The sequence below is a fragment of the Nematostella vectensis genome, chromosome 12 (assembly GCF_932526225.1).
Source record: "Nematostella vectensis chromosome 12, jaNemVect1.1, whole genome shotgun sequence".
NCBI classification, from domain to species: Eukaryota; Metazoa; Cnidaria; class Anthozoa; order Actiniaria; family Edwardsiidae; genus Nematostella; species Nematostella vectensis.
Genome location: NC_064045.1, coordinates 12,949,293 through 12,971,079, shown reverse-complemented (window position 1 = coordinate 12,971,079; position 21,787 = coordinate 12,949,293). Strand labels below are relative to the sequence as shown.

Genomic DNA, 21,787 nt, shown 5'->3' with positions numbered 1-21,787 from the left:
GAAAGTATTCAAGAGATCTTTTCCATGCGCTCCTTAACTGGGTTAAGCATAATTCAAAACTCGTCAACGCCAATGGGTAAGAGATATCTCAGCTACAAGTTACTGCATTTAACACAAGGACTAGCCTTTGGAGTAAGTTTGGAGGTCTGTCAGAGCAAAGAAAGAGTTCTTCTGGACTTGTGTATTCATGTGATATCCATGGAGAAGGCCAGTTCTCAGAATGTGCTTCCATGTTAACACCTTAGATAGAGTTCGTCCATCCAGAGGATGATGACCATGTCATCACTTCGTTTGCGTTCGGTGGTGGGCACGGAGATGACTGATCAGTCCCATTGGTGCGCAGAAACGTCTTCCGCACGTAGGACACATGGGATCTGAGGGTGGCGTGACTTTGGTTTGCCTCTGTTTTCTGGTCGCTCTTTTCTTTTGTGCCAGTTCCACTCTCGTGCTTTCGTAGTGGCTGGCACCTTTGTGGAAGCTGCGCCATGTGGATCGCTCTTGTGCTGCTGTCTCCCAGCTGTTGACATCAATGTTGAAGCTCTTCAAATTTGCCTTCAGGTTGTCCTTGAAGCGCTTGTATTGGCCGCCAGTATATCTCTTTTCCGAGGCTAGTTCGATATAGAATAGCTTCTTCGGAAGGCGATCATCATCCATGCGCACAACATGGCCAGCCCAGCGCATTTGGTTCTTGCCGAGGAGGGTGTAGATGCTCGGCATATCGGCGCGGCTGAGGACCTCGGTGTCTGGTACTTTGGCCTGCCATCTGACCTGGAGAATCTTGCGTAAGCAATTCATGTGAAAGTGGTTCAGCTTCTTGGCATTGGAGCTGTGCAATGTCCAGGTTTTGCAGGATTAGGTAGTGAGGGCGGGACGATGGCCTTGTAGACTTTAAGTTTGGTTTTCATGCTCAGTCCCTTTCTTTCCCATACCTTCTTCCTCAGTCTGCCAAACGCTGTGCTAGCCTTGGCGATTCTACCATCAACTTTAGCATCGATGCGCACGGATCTGGAGAGGGTACTGCCCAGAAAGGTGAAGGTATCTACCGCTTTCAGCTTCTTTCCCTTTGTGATGGTCGGCTCGCTGTAGGCTTTGTGGGGAGCTAGCTGATACATCACTTCTGTTTTCTTATGCTGATGGTGAGTCCAAAGGCATCGCAGGCAGAGGAGAAATGGTCCATGCTATGTTGCATTTCGTGTTCGGAGCTGGCATTCAGGGCGCAGTCATCAGCAAAGAGCATGTCGTGTACAAGGGCTTCCTTGACTTCTGATTTGGCTTTGCGCCTGCTCAGCTTAAAGAGTTTGCCGTCCGTACGGTAGTGTATGGGGATGGCCGAGATTGCTGTCTCTGAAGGCTTCAGTCAGCATTGCGAAAAACATGATGCTGAATAGAGTTGGAACTAGAACACAACCATGTTTGACACACTATTAGAGACTTCGAAGGGTTCTGATGCGCCACCATCGTCCATAACTCTCACTTGCATGCCATTGTGAAACGCGCGCACTAGTGTGATGAACTTCTCTGGGCAACCATATTTCGACATGATCTTCCAGAGGCCTGCGCGGCTCACGGTGTCGAAGGCCTTCGAGAGGTCTACGAAGGTTGTGTATAGATCTTGGTGGTGCTCTTTGCATTTCTGCTGGAGTTGGCGTGCTGCAAATATCATACGACCTTTGCGGTAGCCACATTGACTTTCTGGTAGGAGGCCTGTCTCGAGGTGGTTCAGTAGCCTGTTGAGTAGCACACGTGCAAGGATCTTGCCAGCAATCGACAGGAGTGGTATGCCACGGTGGTTGTCACAGCATCGACGATTCCCTTACCTTTTATATATGTGTACAAGCAAGGCATCTTTAAGCTCCTGAGGCAGTTTCCCTTCCTGTAGCATCAAGTTGAACAGCTCGGCAAGTTTCAGGGTCAGTGTGGGTCCACAATTTTTGTATATCTCTGCTGGGATGGCATCTGCTCCTGGGGCTTTTCCATTTAGAAGAGCACTGGTGGTTTTGGTCACTTCCTCGTCGGTAATGGGACTTGCGAGAGAAGATTTGATGGGAACTTGGGGGAGGCAAGCAATGGCGGCTTCGTTGATTGATGAGGGCCTGTTCAGTATGTTCTCAAAGTGTTCGGCCCAGCAGGACAGGATCTTCTCTTTATCAGTCAGCAGAGTTTTCCCATCCGCACTTAACACTGGGGGGGTCCTGAGGACGACCGTAGATGCTCTTCAGGGTATCATAGAAGCGTCTGGAGTTGTTGGTGTCAGCATAAGTCTGTATCTCCTCCGCCTTCTTGTTGTACCATGAGTCTTTCATTTGGCGTAGCTTAGCTTGCACGGTCCGCCGGATTGCTTTGTAGGCATCACCTTTGGATTGGGAGGTTTTATCGCTCAAATACGCTTTGTGGGGTAGATGTTTCTTCTCCAGGAGGACCTGAATTTCGCCACAGTTTTCGTCGAACCAGTCTTGGTGTTTTCTTCGAGTTGGGCCGAGGTGCTCTGAGGACGTTTGGTAAATGCAGTCTCTGAGGGACGCCCAGTATTCTTCGACGTTGTTGTTGGTAAAGTGGATGTGCTCCAGCTTGTTGTCTAGCTCTTCCCACAACTTTCGCTTAATAGACTCAGATTGTAGTTTGGTGGTGTCTAGCCTCTTTGGGGTTTTCTTTTCTTGTGGACGCCTGGGGGATTGAATGCGGAAGTTGATCTTTGGTAGTATTAGCCTGTGATCCGTCCAGCAATCTGCTCCACACATTGACATAGTCTATGAGGTGCCAATGCGGAAACGGGGATGCATCCACGATGTTCTCTTGCGTAGGGAGAGGCGGAAGACAGTGTTGGTGATTAGTAGACTGTGTTCAGCGCATGTTCTTAGCAGCTGGAGACCGTTGCTGTTGCAGTTGCCAACTCCGTTTCTTCCTAGCACACCGTCCCAGGTTTCCCAGGTTTTGTGTTCTGTGCCCAATGCATTAAAGTCGCCGAGCAGAAGGAGCTTGTCCTGGTCGGGTACGCTTTTCAGTAGGTTGTCCAGGTCTTCGTAGAACCTGTCTTTGGTCTCGTCGGGATTAGTCATGGTCGGTGCATATGCGCTGATAATCGTTGCATGTTGTTTGGTGGATATGGGGATCCGTGTGGTCATGAGATGATCATTGGTGCCTTTTGGTGGACTGGAGAGTGGCCTCACTAGAGGGGTTCTCACAGCGAATCCAACTCCCGACTCACGTCCATCCACTGCGTCCACTCCAGAAGAAGGTGTAGCCAGCGCCAGTTTCTGTGAGCTGAACCTCATCTGCAAATCTTGTCTCACTCAAAGCCGTAAAGTCGGTGCTGTATCTGGCGAGTTCTTGGGCGATGAGAGCAGTCCTGCGTTCTTGTCTGTCAGCGTGAGGGTTGTCCAACAGGGTTCTGACATTCCAGGATCCGATCGTCATGGGTGCAGTTTTCTTTTTCTTCTGTGTTGTTCGACCGCAGGTGTGGGATCTCCGTCAACCGCGGTAAGCTGACCAGAGGTGGGTGTGACTGGCAATGTTTGAGGCACCTTTTCTAGCCCCGTCCTCATGCCAAGGAGGTGAGCAGTGCGGTCCTGAAGAGGGCTGCTCAGTCGTTCAGGGGGCTGCCGAGCTCCATCTCTGTCACAGTCAGATGAAGGACGACCCTATGGCCTGAACCGCCTACGTGCAGATTAGCATATGGCAGCCGAAGAGTAGTCACGCTTTTCGACGGCTCCGGCTTTCTTGAGTAATTTTTTTCTTTTCAAAGGCGCTCGGAGTTGAAAACCTGCTGGCACCGAACAGAGAGTTTCCTATATTGTTGAAAATGGCTTCTGACTGTAAGTGTTTTACAGAAAATATGCGACACGCTGGAAAGAGTAGAGAAACGGGTGAGAGTGATAGAGAACAGCGTTGCCTGCCTAGAACTTAGAAAAGACGTAAACAACATGAAAAGCGAGTGTGAAAAATTCAAAGATGGCCTAACCGACCTTGAAACGGGGGTGGGCAGCATAGAGGAGGATGTCGCTGAAATAACAGAAAGGTTAGAGACCGTAGCAACGAGAGAGACGACAGACCAACTACTGACCAGAGTTGAAGGTCTCGAGAACAGGTCGCGTAGAAATAAAAAAAAATATCCGTCAACCGCGGTAAGCTGACCAGAGGTGGGTGTGACTGGCAATGTTTGAGGCACCTTTTCTAGCCCCGTCCTCATGCCAGGGAGGTGAGCAGTGCGGTCCTGAAGAGGGCTGCTCAGTCGTTCAGGGGGCTGCCGAGCTCCATCTCTGACACAGTCAGATGAAGGACGACCTTATGGCCTGAACCGCCTACGTGCAGGTTTACAACTACAGCTCTAGTGTATCCGCACCTTCTGCTTCGTTGTTCGCCCATCGCCGCAGGACTTTGGGGGGTGATGTCATGACTTGCGCGTGACTTGGATTATAGTGAGGAAGACTTGAGCATCATCGTCCTCACTCTCTCGTCCGTTCCTATCTTTATCCAGTGGCAAGACAGAGTCGAGACGGCTGGAGATAGGTAGGATGCAGTGGATGGCCATCAGTGCTGTGTGCCGCACTGTGCTCTTAGCGCATTCCACAATGCGTTGCCGGAAGTCGCCTTCATGACTGTTTCACCAATGTGGTTCGTCCGCACAATCTGCCGAGATCCAGGCTTCACACGCTAGGGCTGGCATGCCCAGGACGCACCGAGGACCAAGGTCCCTGGCCCCTCACCTGGTTTAGCCCGCCTGTCGGTTTGCCGGGGTGTGGCCGCTGCACGTGCTACAGCTGCTTGGAGCCACAGGTGAGAGCCTAGTAGAGACCAGGGCAAGCAAACTACACTAAAGACCAGACTACAGACTGCGCTATAGGCTAGCTACAGGGTACGACAGTCTACTTGCTAAGGTACTGCCCTACTAAAAGCACCCCATAAACCCCACCCTTAGATAACGCAGTGGTTGTCTTTGATGAGCAACACATTTATGTGCTTAGGGGTGAAGGGGTTGATAGCGATGGAAGAATAGTTCATATAGGTTCTCTTTAACAGTTTGACCCAGAAACTAACTATTGGAAGCTTTTATTACCTTCAATTTGAGCTATCCCAAACAAAAATAGCTGCATATTTAGGGACAACAAATTGTTTATGTTTACTGAAAAATCTTGCGTAATTTATGATATTAGCTTTAAAACTAAAAGGATGATAAATATATTTAGGGCTCCATCAAAAGCAGGCGTTATCTGTATAAATAACACAGCATACTTAGTAAAATTATATAGCATGTACACTTTTGAGCTCGAAAATTCTGAACTCAAAACAATGCCAGAACCACAAAATATACAAAATCAAACAAACGTGGTTCGAGGGTTAATAAATAAGTATTATATTAGCCTATTGGTACCTCTTTCGAAGAAAACAATCAAATCATGGACTGCTAAGTAGTGTAAGTTTTTTTTTTGGTGAGCCCAGTGCTCAACTCTTGTGCATGGCTGCAAATAGCTCACACATGTTCAAAAATAGGCAGTGGCTGTTCAAGAATGTCTACAACTCCAAGAAGAATGATGGCAGTGATTGAACGAAATTAACTTTATTATTGCAATTCTTATGTACATGTCAGGGAATTGCATGCCCCTATTTAATTACTGCAAGGTGGATATTTTACACAGCTTTTCCAAGTATGTAGAAAAAGTATATAAACCTGTTGCACTTTCAGGTAGCTTTGGGTCAAATTGTATTTTCATTTACATTATGCATTAGACTGCCAAGAGGCTCAATGTTTCAAAAGTTTAGAGAGTAAATAAAATGATATAAAAATGATGTTGTGAATATTTGTTGCATTTATATATCAATGGTTATAATTTAGAGAAAGTGTTATGTTAATAATGTTAATTTACACTATTGTAAAGCATTTCTAAATGACAGCATTGTACTATATTTAGGGAGAAGACTAATACACTGATAGGAAATTTTTTTTCAAAACCATAAGGCATCTTAGCATTACGAGTACTCTCTGGGATTTGCCTAGTCTTTTAAGATGCTAGTTTATTGAGCTCTCTCAGTTGGCTTCATTCTTGTTTTCTGTCACTTTTCCTCAACACCAACAGCCACTTTGTTATTTGTCTTTTCCTGCATTGTTTTTTCATATTCTCGAACATCATTGATATCCATTTCTAGTAAAATAATACAAAAGAACAATTGCCCAACCTTAGTAAGGGTGACAATAAATGGTAACCTTTAAATTATTGTTATACAGGAGTCGTCACAAATGAATTTTTGCATCACTTCTAGTTCTGGATTATGTCATGAAAAAAAGGTGTTTGAAATATTTCTTAAAGAGCCATTTTCAGCCAGCATTGGAAGAATTGAAAAAATCTAAAACCTTAAATATCTTTATTAACCAAATTTATTCCAAAATATCCCAAAAGCTCCAAAAAGAAGCCGAAGAAAATGGATGCTTTCTCATTCGATACTTTGCTAGGATGACAAAATGATGGCTGTTTATAGATGCCCTTTAAGGAAAATTTAGAATTTACCAAAACATTGCAAAACAGATTCTTATCATTGAAACAGTAGAAAAAAAGCAGTAAGAAACGTTGAAACCATTAATTCAATAGTACTTAAAAGTATCACCACATAAAAGCTTATTCGCTGTTTACTTACCATACCACAAATCTATCCATGCAAATGCCTGCCTGTGGCCTACCAACAGAATATCCTGGACAACCTTTTCGAACAAACATAAACTTAGAACATTTGCTAAATACAGTATAGATATATATTTTTAACACCTGAAATGTATCAGAGTAAACTATGTAGCAAAGGTGAAAGGAATAATGCACACAACATCTGCAACAGTTCTACCTTATGTACGTAAGCTTCTACTCGTTGACTTAGACCCCAAACATCAAATGAGACATTGACGAGCTTGTAAGAGCACATAATTGGGTCACTAGTATCCTGTAGAGAGAATTCAGGATAATCAGTACAGACTTGTCAGACAGTATTATAAAGATCAGTGCAGGTATACTATATAATTCAACAGTAATGTTGACTGGTGGCCATGAGGGCTGACTAGATTTTCTTATATGTGTCATTTATATCATGATACATTACGTAAAAATACCTAATGTAAGCCTTGTCATTTTCTTAGCAAATATTTTAGTTGACATAATAAAACTTTGTCCAGCATTACTAATCTGAGTATGCTATGTATAGTGCCAATGCTCACTTCACAATCAGCTTAATTTTAACACATGTGCACTTGTGGCAGCGGCAGCCATTGTGGGAAAGAGTCATTTGAGATCACAAAGTAGACATATGACTTGTTAGCAACTTACTCTCCATCCTGGCTCAAGTGGGCCTCTCCCCGTCACTGCGGATTTGAACGTTCTGCAGTCCTGCAGTACATGAAAAAAAGGAATGAGGATCATAGTGAAGATAATGATGAAGTTGGTGATGATGGTAAGGAAGATGTTAAAAATTATACCTCTTCTGCTACATAATACTTTTCTGGCAGCTCATCAAATGCAATGTCTACAGGAATAACTTCTCTACTCTCCAGTTCCTCTGGACTGAGATTAAAACACTAAATAAATAATAAAGTAATTAAAATCAAATAAGTGCAAAGTATTTAGGCTTATAATTAGCTACAACCTCTAAGGCTCCAAAAAATGAAAGCTTTTGCACCAAATTACAGTTTGATAGGGAAAATAATTACAAAAGGCCCTGACAAGCATATTTGATTCCAAGGGATGTTCCTGGGCCGTTTTCAGCTTTAAGCTTCTACCTAAATTTTGCTAACATATGGTTAAACAAGTGTATATTTGTACTTTTTTCCTTTTCAAGAGATTTCACAAAAATGTTGTTAAGCTCAGAAAACTGGCCCATGCCTGACTCCAACTTTGGTGGTTTGTAACATCAACATTATAAATACTGATAAGCTGTCCCAAACATGTAAAAACAAAATAAAGTAAACTTTCATGCACAGTACTCACATTTTCTGTACAACCTTTATCATTAAGATATCTGGTTTCTATTTTGATTGAGAATCTTGGTAAAAAAGAGCACTAAAATGAAAGACAGATACAGTATTCATATTAAAGCAGACAATCAGCCAGCTGAGATAAAACTATTAAAACTTCTGAGGATCTTGAATTTAGTACTTACATAATATTCTGTGATGTGATTTGTATTATGGCAGCACATGAAATAAAGAGTAACAAGTTAGTCAGGTTTCACTCACAAACAAACCTGTCTCCATAACTGACAACATTAAAACTATACCTGTTATTGTGAAAGGATAAAAATTCCATGCTTTTTCTACTATATAAAATATCTTTGGTATGTATGATCTGACCCAGCTTGGAAGTCGACTAACAAAGAAGAAACAAAAGCATCAACAAAAGCAACAAACTGGAATGTAACGTACTGGGTGGCATGACACTACCCAGATCTCACTCAAAGGTTTTGTTTAGATTTTGAGCGGGGGTCTGTTAACTCTGTTAACGCTTCATCAACAAACTAGCATTGATTAACACACCTTTCAACAAAGCTTGAATTAAAGAGCCTTTGTCAGCTGCAATTTAGCCTTTCTATGTTGCTGCCAAGTGTGATAAAGCATGGGTTTCTATCAACTTGAGGAAGGTTCTTTTAATTGAATTAGGTAAATAACATACAATTTTAAATTTACGTGGCTACTTTGAGTTTTTATCTCAGAATTTGATTTTCTCCTTTCTACATAATGTTTAATCTACAGTAAAGTGACAATATAGGGTGATTCTTCTACAAACTAGGAGCATTGTGGAAAAATAATCAGAAATAAATACCTTGACAGATAAACTTACGTGGCTACTTTGAGTTTTTATCTCAGAATTTGATTTTCTCCTTTCTACATAATGTTTAATCTACAGTAAAGTGACAATATAGGGTGATTCTTCTACAAACTAGGAGCATTGTGGAAAAATAATCAGAAATAAATACCTTGACAGATAAACCCTTTTCTCTGTGAACTGGCCATTTCCATGCTCCTTATCTTCACACGCCTCATTCTTGACAACATGAACACCTTCTCCTGTCTCGCTTTGATCATGACTATGTCTGTTGATCATGTACAATTGCCCAACTCTGTACTAAACCAAAAATAAACCTGTCAATGTTTTGCACCCTTGCAAAATCAAGGTCACCCCTCCTCCCTTGTGACAGGCCCCGCCTTGCCTTGTGACAGGCCCCGCCTTGCCTTGTGACAGGCCCCGCCTTGCCTTGTGACAGGCCCCGCCTTGCCTTGTGACAGGCCCCGCCTTGCCTTGTGACAGGCCCCGCCTTGCTTTGTTATCGGTGGATCTAGGGGTCAGCAATGCCAACTAAATTTAAAAATCATCATTACCATTACTATTATTATTTTTATTATTATTATTATTATTACCATTATTATTATTACCATTACCATTATTATTATTACCATTATTATTATTATTATTATTATATTATTATTATTATTATTATTATTATTATTATTATTATATTCTTATTTTTATTATTAAATAATAATAATAATTATAATAAATAATAATAAATAATAATTATTTATTTATTTTAATATACCTTATAGATGTGTAAATAGTTCAAAGTTTTAGGATCATTCTTATATTGTTATTATTATTATGTAGATATTGAAATTATTATTATTATTATTATTATTATTATTATTATTATTATTATTATTATTATTATTATTATTATTTATTAATGATATTATTTTTTTTTGGGGGGGGGAGAGGGGGCACAGTCACTTCCCTACTTGTCCTTTACATATAATTTGTAAAATATTGGTCAGGGTCATTATCCAACAAGTAACCATAATAAATAAAGAAAATTTACCATCCCAATCAACAGTTTAATTTAAAACAGGAGTAGCAATTTTGATATAAATAAAAGTTAGTTCACTTTGAGTAATAAATGCTGTTTAATGATAATACATGAAAGATGATGATTAAAAATTAATGCAAGACATGCATAATAACTAGAATTTACAATATGCACTTCAATACAATTTGCTTCTTTATGCTGAAAAAGGTAGAAAAATACAGTAGTAATGTATATTTTTCACATAAAAAGTAGGAGAAGTAACAGTAGTAAAAGGAGTTAAGACTTTTAATGATAAAAATTATATGCATTAAAATAAAATCCATATCCCTGCACTTGTGTTTGGAAATAAAAAATATATAACATATTGGAAAAAAATGTGGTTAATGGGAAAAGAATAATTGGATTAAAAGACAATCAACAAAAATGATGTTGGTCAAAGAATAAGAAATAATTTCTTGGCCAGCAGGAAATAAAAAATTCATAAGAAGATGCATAAAAACACAATGTGTGCACTTTCGTTCACTCCTAAAACAAAAAAGAACAAAAAAGTACAATATTATTATTTTATCAATATGAAAACTGGGCCATTCTCAGAATGGGGGTATGGCATGGAAATACTCTCTAAAATGATGAATTATTTATTTTAAAAAATTAACTGCGTTAAAAATTGTAAACAAAGTAAAACTCACATCAGAGAAAAACTTGAATAAACCCGGATTTAAAAATGAAATAAAAAGTAAATAAAATATTTACACAAGGTTAGCAAGCGCATCGTTTGAGATGAAAAAAAAAGGTTACAAAGACAAATACAATTATTCAAACTCAAAGGATAAATAACAGTGGTTGTCTTTGAGGGGCGTAAAATATTGAAAATTTTAATGGTATATTTCTTGAATCTGACCAAAAAGCAACCATGTTGATATATTTTTGAAATTTGATAACAAGGTTCAACTTCTGAAAATTTCTCGTAGATCAAGAAACGATTAGGCATCCATTTAGTTAGAACAGGGCACAAGTTAAAGCCATTTGGAGTAGATGGGCATTTACGATAAAAGTAATGGTATCAATTTTGCTTGAATACAATCTTTGATCATATCTCGAATTACTCATAAACTGCTAAGAGGGGGCTGTTCATTTGTGGGTAAACAGTCTTTGCAAAACAATGTGCTATGCAGTGGTACAAATCCAGAGAAAAAGTAGGATAATTAATCATGATGAGTCATGAAGTTGTGTTCGACTTTGATCCATTAGCTTTTGTTAAATTTGCCATAGCGTCTGATGATTTCCTCCGATAAATCGCATGGCTCGTGGGGTTTCATTATCAATACACTGACATCATCACAAAAAAGAACGAGCGTACAGGAAAATTGACAGCGATGAAAACACTATAGATGTCAACCTTTTAGCTATAGCAGGGATTGAGTTTCAGTTAATTTTTTGACAATTTTATGGCAGAATTACTCAGCAAAAGGCTATCGTAATATCGTAGTAAACGTTTCAAGTGACGGGCTTGCTAAAAACAACTTTGATGAGTTGGCGGCGACCCAAATCCTTGACATTTAGACCTACCTCGTCTACACTCAAAGGCATACATATTCTGTACTCTTTTAACATCATGCTGGTTGTATGGGGCCGGAAATTGCGCGAATTTCTTCTCTATCCACTACATATTCAAAGTTGTTGGAGTGTTGGTCTACTTTTACGCGGCGGCTTTTAGAAGGCTTATATACGAGCGACTGACCGCGCCTCGTGACGTCAACACAGACCTACCGTCAAGTGAGCAATGGCAATGGACCGAGACGCCATGACGTCACATTATGCGAGGGCGCGAAAACATAACATGTTCTCCTGGTTACACGGCCACCCGGTGGCCACCCCCGCCCGCCTAAATACGTGTTGATGGTCTATACGATTTATATTGGATTCTACGATTTATATATACAATTTCTGGAATCACAGAGACATATTCACCGACGTCGCAAAGCTGATGAAGGCAGCACTTGGCCAAAATGCCAAGTATCACCGTGATCCTAGACAACTCTATATGCTCATTTGACGATAAAAAAAATATAAAATATAAAAAAACTCGTTCTCTTCTTATTCTCCCCCCCCCCCCCCCTAAAATCATACAGAAACGTATGGTACGCAGGCTACGGGAGTTTACAGCTGTCTTTTGTGAGTCTCAGATACTGGCATCTTTAGATCTAAACGAGGTAGGCCAGGCTCAAAGCGAGTGTAGTATCTAAAAGAAAGTTTGAATAAACAAACATGATTTTGAATCTGGTATACTGGTATAGCGAAGGTCGCACCGATGACACTAAGATACTCGCAAGCATGCAAGTTTTAGCGAGCATGCAGGCGATGCGAGCAAAACAAATTCGGGGGCCATTCAAGGGGCCTGCTACACTCCCTCTCAGCCTCCCGGCGGTCGGAGTAGCTCCCCGCCCGGACTTGCCTTTGTTTTTTTTATCTTTTTTATGGAAAGATTTTCATGGGAGCAGTAATATCTATAATCACACTTGGCGGCTAACGGCAAATAAATGTAAATTTCGGTGAGTACTTGAGGTAATTGTATAACATAATAGAGTGACTATAATAGAGTCCCCAATATGCGCCGAGGAGCTTAGTTTTAATTAACTAAAATTAAATTCAAAAATTTTCATGTTCACATACAAAACATGCTATGTAGGGGTATTTTAGGTATTCCGCATGATTTGGACAGATTTCGAGATTTTCGAAATAAAATAACTTTCCGTGCAAAAGCAACCATAAGGCGGAGTGGGTGTGGGAGGGGGTGAGGGATGTTGGTTCCGGTGGAGGGGGGGGGATTGTTGGGTATGTGTAAAAGGCCAAAAAATCGAAAGACGTGACTTTTGGCTAAATCATTTATTCAATCAGGTTACAAAACCATAGTAGCACAAAGACGTACAAATATGTTTTCTAAATATATAATTAAATATTGTCTTCTAAATGACCCACTAAAATATTGAAATAGCGCGTTCTTTTTACAAATTATAGTGCCGACCCAAATGTCGACTGCTTTGCAATCGACAGCAGTAAAAAAACAATTCTTCTCTCATCACGGGGATGAAACAATGCAGCTTCTACCAGAGAAGAATAACATCAGCTGTTCCCATGGAAACCCACGTCCTGCGTGGGATGACGGGACATCATCCCAAAAATGGAACTTCGAGAATTTGCCATCGTGAATAAAACCCGTTGCCCTGATCAAAACCCGTAACCTTAATTAAAATATATCTTTTTTTCATCTGGGATAAGAGTCAAATAATGAGCAATATAAGGCTCATAACAGATGCAGCACTTATCATTTTCCAATCTCTATGTCAGGACACAGTTAGTATTATTAAAAAAAGCTTTGTCAGCCGCGCCATTTCTCAAATACTGAAAGTGACAAAACATCGGATGATTTGGGGAAGCTTTGGTGATATTTCTGATTGAATTTTGTAAATGATTGTAAAAATTTGTTTTTAGATGGTTATTATCCTTTTAATGTAATGTCATGTTATGTCATATTTCAATAATATGAAACATCAACAAAGGTGTGGCTGACAAGAGCTTTTAAAAAAGTAGTGTCAGGGCTTTCACATTGCTTTCAGAGACCGGAAAGTTCTCGCTTATATTTTTTGCAATGCGGGTCACGAAATATGGAGCCCTTATTTGAAATTTGTGTATGTTTTGTGTAGATCAACATCATAGGATTGGCCCAAAGATGCACGACATCTGATATTAAGCCTAAAGTCACGTTTCAAACACGTGCGTTTGCAAGGAGTATCTACAAAATTATAATAATTTGTCATGTAACTTCCACATTAAAACAATGCTTCAATATTCACTTTATCTAAGCTAAGCTGGTTATTGAAAATGGAAGGGGACATGGGGGCATGATTTTGTTTTGTACGTGAGAAGATATGCCGGGTCTGTCAGAAAACCAAACGCCTTTTTTAAGTATTTGTTCACCCAGCCTAGAAAGTCTTATCTTACGTCCCTCCGAGATAACCCAGCTCTACACGACAGACTCGTCTTCACCCCTCTCACGTCTTACATCACCCGCGCGCCTAACCTTAACCTGGGCCAAACCGACACCTTCTGACGTCACTGCCTCAAGAGCCACATTGGAATTTTCGTAAACGGCACTACCGCATTGGCCGTCCTTCGTGTTCTCGTAAATCGGCTCGGGGGCTTTTCCCCTCGTCGTCTCTTTCTCGTCGTCGTCACTAGCCTGCCCGGGGTTATCATACCCCCCTTTCCTATCCAAAGTCTGGAAAGGATTTCTCGTATCGATTGGTATCTGAAAGTCTGTCAGACTCTTCCTGGATTCCTGGAAAGTACCTTTCCTGGAATCTGTTTCTTGGGCATCCCCATTGGTTACTTTGAAAACACTTTTTATGGGGTCGATTTTCTGGACATCCCTATTCCTGGAATCTGCATCACATCCGGGACCTATTTCTTGAACAGTGTCTCCTTCAACCCACTTCACGACAGGCAGTAAATCTACAGGTCGTGCGTACCCGGAGCTAGTTTCAGAGATCACGCTATCTCTGTTCCCTTCCTCGTCGGGAAAGAGTTCAAGATATGTGTGCGTACTAGACCTAGCGGAGTTATGCAGCAAATCATTTCCCAGAGTGGATTCCGAATTCTCAGTGGAGTCTTCGCAGTTACCCGAGTCTTCCTCACTAGGAAAAAGTTCAAGATATGTGTGCATACTAGACCTAGCGGAATCCGGCCGCACACCAGCTTCTGTCATCCCAAGAGAGGATCCCAAATTATCAGTATGGTCCACGCCGCAATCCGCGTTTTCCTCATCAGGAAAAAGCTCAAGATACGTGTGAGTACTAGACCTGGCGGAGTTTAGCTGCAGTTCCGGTCCCGCCATGCCCAGGGATGATCCTGAGTGCTCAGGGGGCTCTACGCTGTTGCCCGAGTTCTCAGTACTCGTACCATGCTCTTCCTGGTCGTAAAGTCGCTCAAGGGTGGTGAGTCCAGGAATTTGGCTGATCCTCACGCAGGCGTACGGAGACGCGGGGGTGCTCGATGTTGAAGACATGGTGAGTGTCCTCTCTATCGGGGAATCCCCCAGATCAATTGGAATTTCTGATGGGGAATTCTCTGAAGTGGGGGAACAAGGTGGGGGACTACTTTGTGGGGGTGGGCTACCGTACTGTACTTTTGACAGTGTGAAAGCATTTTCTTTATGGGGATTCCCTGACACACCGAGAGAATTCTCCTCGTCGTCAGTGTTCTCACCAGAATCGCTCACACTTGCATACACGTTCTCGCTATTATCAACGGACGTGGTATTACGAACCTCTGACCCTCTACTGCTCTCAGACGTGGACGGCGAGGCGGGCTGACTGTCATCCACGCATGCGTATTCCACCTCTTTCGCCTCCCTGCCCTTCACGCTCTCATACGAATGATAGATGTCGATGTCGATTGGAGTTCTCTCGATGTTGCGCACGAGCAAGAGCGTGTCTAGAGACTTCGAGAATCGGTGTGCCAACAGCAGAGATTTGACGAGACTTTCTTGTGGAGGACTCTTGGGCTGGGCATCAAGCGACATCTTTCGGTGCCACGTCGGCACGGGTGAGGTTGCATTGTAATTATTATTGTTGACAATCTTATTAACATTGCAGCCAAAGCTTGCCGACTTCACGAGGCTTGGCTGATTCAGGGGAAGCTCCGGGAGGGGTCTTTTGCGCCCTTTTTTGGGTTTCATCTCCGGTAGGGTGTGGAACAGTCGCAACTTGTCCATGCTTTTTGAAAACCTCCTACTTAGAGGCGTTGTCGGCGTTGGTGTTAGAAGATTGGAGGTGCTTCTCGTCATGTGACTGCCGTATAGCCGCTGGGAGAGGGTGCTCTTGGGCGAGAGTGTGCCCATGGCGGAGAAGGGAGAGCTCTCGTTACGTAAGGACCCATAGTTGTCCAAAGCCGGGTTCGATAGGGCCGCAAGGGTGTTTCCACTCAGAGTAATATCGCCATTTATTGTCCCTGGAATAGATAAAGAAATGTTACTCAACAATACAACACATACTACCGCATATGCTCCTGCAATGACCAAAATCGGCCATGGATTTCAATGAACATTACATCACTATTAATTTTCTCTGGAATATAACAATTTTATGTTCCGTAAAACAATAGAACTGGTGAAAAATGACACATTAGCTTTTCCGCTAGCCAAAATATTGGCATGTTAGCAACGCCTAACACGGTCATGATCTTTACTGAGTGTTATGCCAGCATTTATTGAATTGGAATATAATAATTGTTTTTTTGCCAAAACTGCCCAAAGAGTTTTATAGCAAGCCAGAAATTATACATTAACGATCAACCCTACTCATCCATTCAACCTATTACAACGAGTCTTTCTTTCTTGGAGTTAATTATATGGGTGGGTGGATATGGGTGTGTAATACCGTTAAACACCTCTAACTCGCGTTCGAGTTATTCAAGTAAAAATGACTTCCAATGCAAGTTTGAGCTAAAGGGAGCTGGACTTAGTTTAAGTTAGCGAGGTTCTGCTGTAGCCTCATCCCCCGGCTTCTTGTAACAGCCCTCTGTTGTCACGTATTCTGTGTTGTTCAGGACGAGCAGCATATCAAAGGAGAGTTCATTAACCGACAAGCAGCTCAGCCAATAGAAGCCAGAGGCTGAGGCTAGTTCAACTGCGTGCTATGCAAATTAAAACAATAAGCTTATAGTCCTCACTCTTACCTTCGCTCATCACACTTGTCATACAAGTATCCGTCACTGAATTATATACAGTTCCTCGCTTGGTGAACTTCGTCAGTGAAGGGCAATTGTATTGCCCCTCTTTCTTCTTTTGCTCCTTCGTCGTCTTTGGAGTCCCTTTCTCATCCCGGCTTGGTCTCTTGGGTGCAACCTTCTTGGTACTGCTAACATAAACTTGGGTATGGCTGATCGAGTCCAGCGGGATCTCATACTGTTGGAGTTCAGAGTTGGCCAGCTCTTGTTCGGCTGAAAAACAAGTAGAATTGGTCTTACACTCAATCATCACAGTGACTAAAAACAGAAAGACACAAGACAAAGAATTATAGTGCTTATGCCTTCACACATTGGTAAAGCTCACCTGTCAGGTTATCCAGAAGAAACTCTGATTCCCTGGTGACAAATATTAATATGTGAGTCACTAATAAAATAGAGTAGGTTTTGTTAATTAATGTGAGCATGTATCAAGGAGATTGAACATTAGTCAAATCATCACACTAATGGTCTCATTAATACTGCATTCTGATTGGTTGGTCGACTTGTAGGCTATAAGTTATAGCCTATCGGAAGGCGGAAGTGCTGGATTTGAAAGTAAAATATATGAAGTGATCAGACAACGTTTTTGGCAATACAAGTTGACCTATTAGTGCGATTGTGTTAAAACAGTTCTTCTTCTCGTCCTCACAGTCTGTGTGGCAATAGATCGTAATACCTGGTAAATGCTGGACTTGTCTCAAGGTCAGTCTCATCCCAAACCATATATGATCCATGGTCTTTCCTGGAAAATAAAAAAATAAAAAAGAATTCTTGAATATTTTGTGGTGCATCTAACAGAGAAATATTTATATGGATACTGTAAAAACATAGTTAGAAAGTGTTTTCTTGAGTTCCCTGGTTCCATAGCCTTGAGTGTTTCTTGAGGGTCTTGTTTTGATACATGGCAATAGGTGTTTGAATAGTTTGAACAAAAAAATATAGGGGAGAGGGGCTTGGGGCCCTTATCCTCTATAAACTAGGCAATGGGTTAAAGATATCTGCTTTCTTTTGTTGGCCAGCAAAATTCAGACCCCTACACCTACTGTATTATGGGTTCTGCCGTGTTAGTGCATTTTTGCAGTGTTTTTGCTTATCAAAAGAAACAAAAAGAAGCTCTGAAGAACCATACCATTTTAGAAACCTTGAGTAGAGGATACCAACAAGTACAGATATGATCACTACAACAGCTATTCCAATCACAATGTAGATCCAATATGGGAGACCATCTGAAAGTAATACATAAGTCATCAGCACTCATGGGGGGGTTCCCCATATACGGCCTGATAGGATATGTATTTTTACCTTCTCTTTACCTAGACAGGGTGGTTATTGTCAATAGAAAGAGTCTAACTCTGTTAGAGACATTGCTGCTTAGTAGAGGTTCAAATGTACAAAACAGGAGAATACACCTAAAAATATCTCAACAAAATATCTCAACTTTAAGTTCTTCAAGAAGTAAAATACTGTATTTAGTCGAATAAGCACCTTCCAAGAATAAGTGCCTCCCCTGAATAAGCGCACCCCCTCCCCAGGTTTTAAGTAACTGAGTAAAATGACTATCACACATGTAGTTCTAATAAAGCACTGGAGCTCATAGACTCTGGACAAGAAAGAGATGAATATTTAATGGAAGAAATTTCATTGAAGAAAGCTGCTTCAAGTTGTAATAATGATATAGAGAAAAGAAACTGATGTAGTAATATTAAATTGATATTGAATTAATAAAAAACATTATTTTGCCTTTGGTGGGAAATTTGACCTTTTTAAATAAGCTCCTCCCTCGGCCTGAGAGCCAAATAATTTAATAAGTGCCAGGGTGCCTATTCGAGTAAATACAGTACAGTATATGGCAAAAATCTTGGTTTAACATTTTTCTTGGTATAATGATGATATAACTTGCATCCCTACAATAAATATAATTACATGGAAGTTCCACTGTATCCACATCAGGACAATCTCTTACCACTTTTCTGCTCTGGCTTTTGACCCTTTAGCACTGTAATATTAGCAGTTGTCCTGCTCCCAGCAGTAACATGCAAGGGGGGTGGGGTGTATGTTGCTGTGTGCCCCCCCTGGGCTGCAGGGGCAGGTGTGGTTTCCAGGGGGGTGCTCTGTATCTTGACAGAGAGGGTAGAGGGTGCGGTAGGGACAGCATTATCTAGTGCATTGCTTGGTGGGGTATCAGGTTCTCTAAGAAGCTGCTTGCCTGGAATAAATAACACAACAAAACAAAATTTAAATTTTGCACAACAAAATTAAGAAAAAACTTAAAAAAAACATATCTTCTTTCCTTCACTTCTTTCTACATTGTTTTTAAAGAACTATTTAAAGGTAAATATTAAAAGATAGGTATTTTATGCTTTAGCTTTTTGCACAAATTATGATTGATGACATTTTTCTTTCAAGTAATATATGTGCCAGCTATACTTTTTTTTAAATTATTCTGAACATAGTATTTATTTATATTTTAAAGTATGTATTCCTGAAAGCTTATACTCAAAAGGCTCTATCCTCTGAGCAGAAAGCATTGCTTGCATTACAGGGTAATTAAAAAAATAAGGAAATTTTAATTAAAAATTGTCATTGTTTGAAATCAGTCATGCAATATTGTTATTAATTCTAACTGCTTAGGAATAAAATCTGAACTGTTTTTATGTAGTAATGGATCATAACAATTCTAACTGCAGTATTGACAGTCACAGACTATATTTATCCACTTACATTTTCAAACAGGTTAAGTAAACTGGACATGCTTCAAACCAAGGCATTTAAAGAAATTTATAATAGCATTGTGTGGAATCATTAGCATACAGTTTGATAATTGACAGCATAGAAAGCTCTGTATTCTTTTCCCAAGAGTTTGAAGATCTTTATACATACACACACACAAAAAAAAAAACTTTTTCTAATGACTACTAATGCAATAGATTTAAAGCACAGCTCATCATGTTTAGTATTAACCCTGTCACACTGAGCAAGGCACACAATACTATACAAATAATGATATAAATAAAACAATATTCGAATTATTGACCACAAATTAATCATGACTATACATTCAAATGAAATCAGCCAAAAATATTAAAATAAAATCTGTGCTGTGCAATACAGTCTGTAAAGCAAGCAGTCTATATTTTGGATAAAAAGAATCTTCTTATGTCTGATCTCTACGTGGCATTCTAAAATTGATGACACACTTGTAGGATGTGAAATGTATATAATGACCAGGATTTACATAATCAATATAGCAAAAGTTGAGAGTCAAGGATATTGGGTGCTTGAGCAGAATATTGTATATCATCATCACAAATCTGACCCTATATTGGGATTAAGCACTTTTTTCCTGCTATCACAAATGTTGTAAAACTATCAAAATGGGTTAGAAATCATGCTAGTTGTCATTTCAACCAGGTTGACTGAATAAATCTTTTGAATGTAATATCTCTAGGTTTACATTGTTAAACAAAAAGACAGATAAATGTGTGAAAGCCCTAAAAGCTGTGCAATTCAGGGTGTTTATGGCATCATGAGCCTTTTAACTAATACACATAAAGAGATTTATACTTTTTTCATCAACTTACTAATTGAAAATACTAAATAAAATACTACACTAGTCCTTATGATAATACTTCACAGTTATACATCTTGTAAAGAAAAACAAGCATTTAAATTTCACAATACGTGGTCCAGAATTGAAAAAGGACATATGTCATCGCTAAATCTCGCTTAGAATATTTTAATCTTTAAATCTGTCTCTCGCTCCAGACAGACAAATTTAATCCCCATTTCTTTTATTTCCTGGAGAGGCCTCTGATAAATTAATCTGGAAATAGAAAAATTCATTCTTGTTATCTTTTCCGGCCAAAAGGAGCTAAGGGGAGTCCAATTAGTAAAATAATACAGTTCAATAATACCGAGGTCGCGAACTCGGTTAGATTTAAAGAATGTTTTTACAAACCTACTTTGAGATATTTGACGAAAATCCATTTGTTTTGAACACAACTGCCTCGTCAAAATAATGAACAACGCGAACAACATGTACGATTTAGTGGATTAACTAGGTTTATCACATGTGAGTTATAATATAAACCATTACGTTTATGCTTTCATACGTGATATAATGGTAAACATTACAGTTCTGTTGGTCTAGCATACGAAGTTCTGAAGAGAAAATGATGATACTTATTTCCGTTGCGTGAGATTTCCGAAAAAGTGAGGCGAAATTATGCCCTTGTAATTGCTAAAAAAATCCCGAAAGATAGGAAATTATTTGCAGTTTCGTTGTTGTTCGAATAGAGGGTGCATACAGTCAAATAACATTAATATTTTGTTATTTGGTGCGAAACGTGCAGCCCCCATAGATAAACAACTCGACTTTGGAAGGGAACGAGAGTAACTCGACCAAAAAACCAATAAGATTTTTAAACTCTAAAAAAACCCTACCTGACGAAGGAAATACCAAAATGGCCACTAGAAGAAACATCCAAACGCAAATTCTACTTTGTTTTTCCATAATAAAGCAATAAATTGAATGACTGGTTGAATGATTCACAGGAGAACCTGGACGCGAAGCAACACATCTTGGACCGCCATTGCGTTTGTATTTGCAGCTAAAACTTGTTATTTACGGTGATTCTTCTACCCATATTCGCACATTTCAGAGTTTAATCCTTGTCGAATGTCTTCAGGATGTTCCTCGGTGATTTAATCCGATCAGCTGCAGAGAGCTGCTGCAATTTACTCCTTTTCGAACTTCGCTCGAATTTTATGTGACGTAAGTTGCTAACAACCTTCGGTGCTATGACAAAATCACACTGTCCAGGCTCCCCTTGGGTCAGGTGATAGGGAATCTAAACGTGAAACTTTACTGCTTTTCCGTCAACCAAAAACCACAAACGTGAATTTCTCATCCTGATAGTGAAGACCCAGACAGTCGGGACCTTTATAATGACAAAAATGTGGGCAGAACTCTAAAGATCAACAAAGTTTATACCGTACGCAAACCGGAAGTGAAATGTCAAAGATTCAAATCAGACGTGTTTCCGGTAAAGACAATGCGCACTCATATTTGTGCCACATTAAGATAGTTTGACTTGTTAATTGTTTAATAATCCACCTTTTCTATAATAAAAGTTTACATTTTGTAAAAGTTACTCGGTATAAAGATTTT

At 40.2% G+C, this 21,787-nt stretch overlaps 3 protein-coding genes across 4 annotated transcripts; all 3 read right to left on the bottom strand.

Moving 5' to 3' along the window:
- Window positions 1–1,111: 1,111 nt before the first annotated feature.
- Window positions 1,112–2,744, bottom strand: LOC125557119. Its single transcript, XM_048719427.1, has 4 exons — window positions 2,290–2,744; window positions 1,818–2,192; window positions 1,475–1,727; window positions 1,112–1,351 (listed from the first exon to the last, which is right to left on the bottom strand). Exons 1-4 carry the CDS (start codon window positions 2,742–2,744, stop codon window positions 1,112–1,114), a joined length of 1,323 nt encoding a protein of 440 aa, XP_048575384.1.
- Window positions 2,745–5,538: 2,794 nt separating this feature from the next.
- On the bottom strand, window positions 5,539–11,573 carry LOC5520140 (cytoplasmic phosphatidylinositol transfer protein 1). 2 transcript variants are annotated; one of them, XM_048719387.1, is made up of 10 exons: window positions 11,401–11,573; window positions 8,947–9,095; window positions 8,251–8,339; window positions 8,134–8,141; window positions 7,962–8,033; window positions 7,454–7,552; window positions 7,305–7,364; window positions 6,829–6,924; window positions 6,628–6,691; window positions 5,539–6,137 (listed from the first exon to the last, which is right to left on the bottom strand). In XM_048719387.1, exons 1-10 carry the CDS (start codon window positions 11,446–11,448, stop codon window positions 6,049–6,051), a joined length of 774 nt encoding a protein of 257 aa, XP_048575344.1. In that variant the 5' UTR covers window positions 11,449–11,573; the 3' UTR covers window positions 5,539–6,048. The 2 variants fall into 2 exon arrangements, with proteins under 2 accessions (XP_048575344.1, XP_048575345.1); XM_048719388.1 differs by having other exon boundaries at window positions 8,947–9,090; window positions 11,401–11,557.
- Window positions 11,574–12,702: 1,129 nt separating this feature from the next.
- Window positions 12,703–21,577, bottom strand: LOC5520139. The gene is made up of 7 exons (XM_032365275.2): window positions 21,061–21,577; window positions 18,581–18,823; window positions 17,747–17,843; window positions 17,294–17,359; window positions 16,943–16,974; window positions 16,567–16,830; window positions 12,703–15,840 (listed from the first exon to the last, which is right to left on the bottom strand). Exons 1-7 carry the CDS (start codon window positions 21,128–21,130, stop codon window positions 13,856–13,858), a joined length of 2,757 nt encoding a protein of 918 aa, XP_032221166.2. The 5' UTR covers window positions 21,131–21,577; the 3' UTR covers window positions 12,703–13,855.
- Window positions 21,578–21,787: the final 210 nt, after the last annotated feature.

What these genes read in the sequence shown, in the direction of transcription:
- LOC125557119 (XM_048719427.1), bottom strand. Translation starts at nt 2,744, where the DNA reads ATGTCAATGTGTGGAGCAGATTGCTGGACGGATCACAGGCTAATACTA. An exon ending in CTTGTACACATATATAAAAG is followed by an intron (nt 1,728 to 1,817) that starts GTAAGGGAATCG and finishes GCTACTCAACAG; the next exon opens with GCTACTGAACCACCTCGAGA. An exon ending in CGTTTCACAATGGCATGCAA is followed by an intron (nt 1,352 to 1,474) that starts GTGAGAGTTATG and finishes TGCTGACTGAAG; the next exon opens with CCTTCAGAGACAGCAATCTC.
- LOC5520140 (XM_048719387.1), bottom strand. Translation starts at nt 11,448, where the DNA reads ATGATGTTAAAAGAGTACAGAATATGTATGCCTTTGAGTGTAGACGAG. An exon ending in AAAAGGGTTTATCTGTCAAG is followed by an intron (nt 8,340 to 8,946) that starts GTATTTATTTCT and finishes CTTCTTTGTTAG; the next exon opens with TCGACTTCCAAGCTGGGTCA. An exon ending in CACTTGAGCCAGGATGGAGA is followed by an intron (nt 6,925 to 7,304) that starts GTAAGTTGCTAA and finishes TTCTCTCTACAG; the next exon opens with GATACTAGTGACCCAATTAT.
- LOC5520139 (XM_032365275.2), bottom strand. Translation starts at nt 21,130, where the DNA reads ATGGAAAAACAAAGTAGAATTTGCGTTTGGATGTTTCTTCTAGTGGCC. An exon ending in AAAGCCAGAGCAGAAAAGTG is followed by an intron (nt 17,844 to 18,580) that starts GTAAGAGATTGT and finishes TATTACTTTCAG; the next exon opens with ATGGTCTCCCATATTGGATC. An exon ending in TCTTCTGGATAACCTGACAG is followed by an intron (nt 16,831 to 16,942) that starts GTGAGCTTTACC and finishes CTTGTTTTTCAG; the next exon opens with CCGAACAAGAGCTGGCCAAC.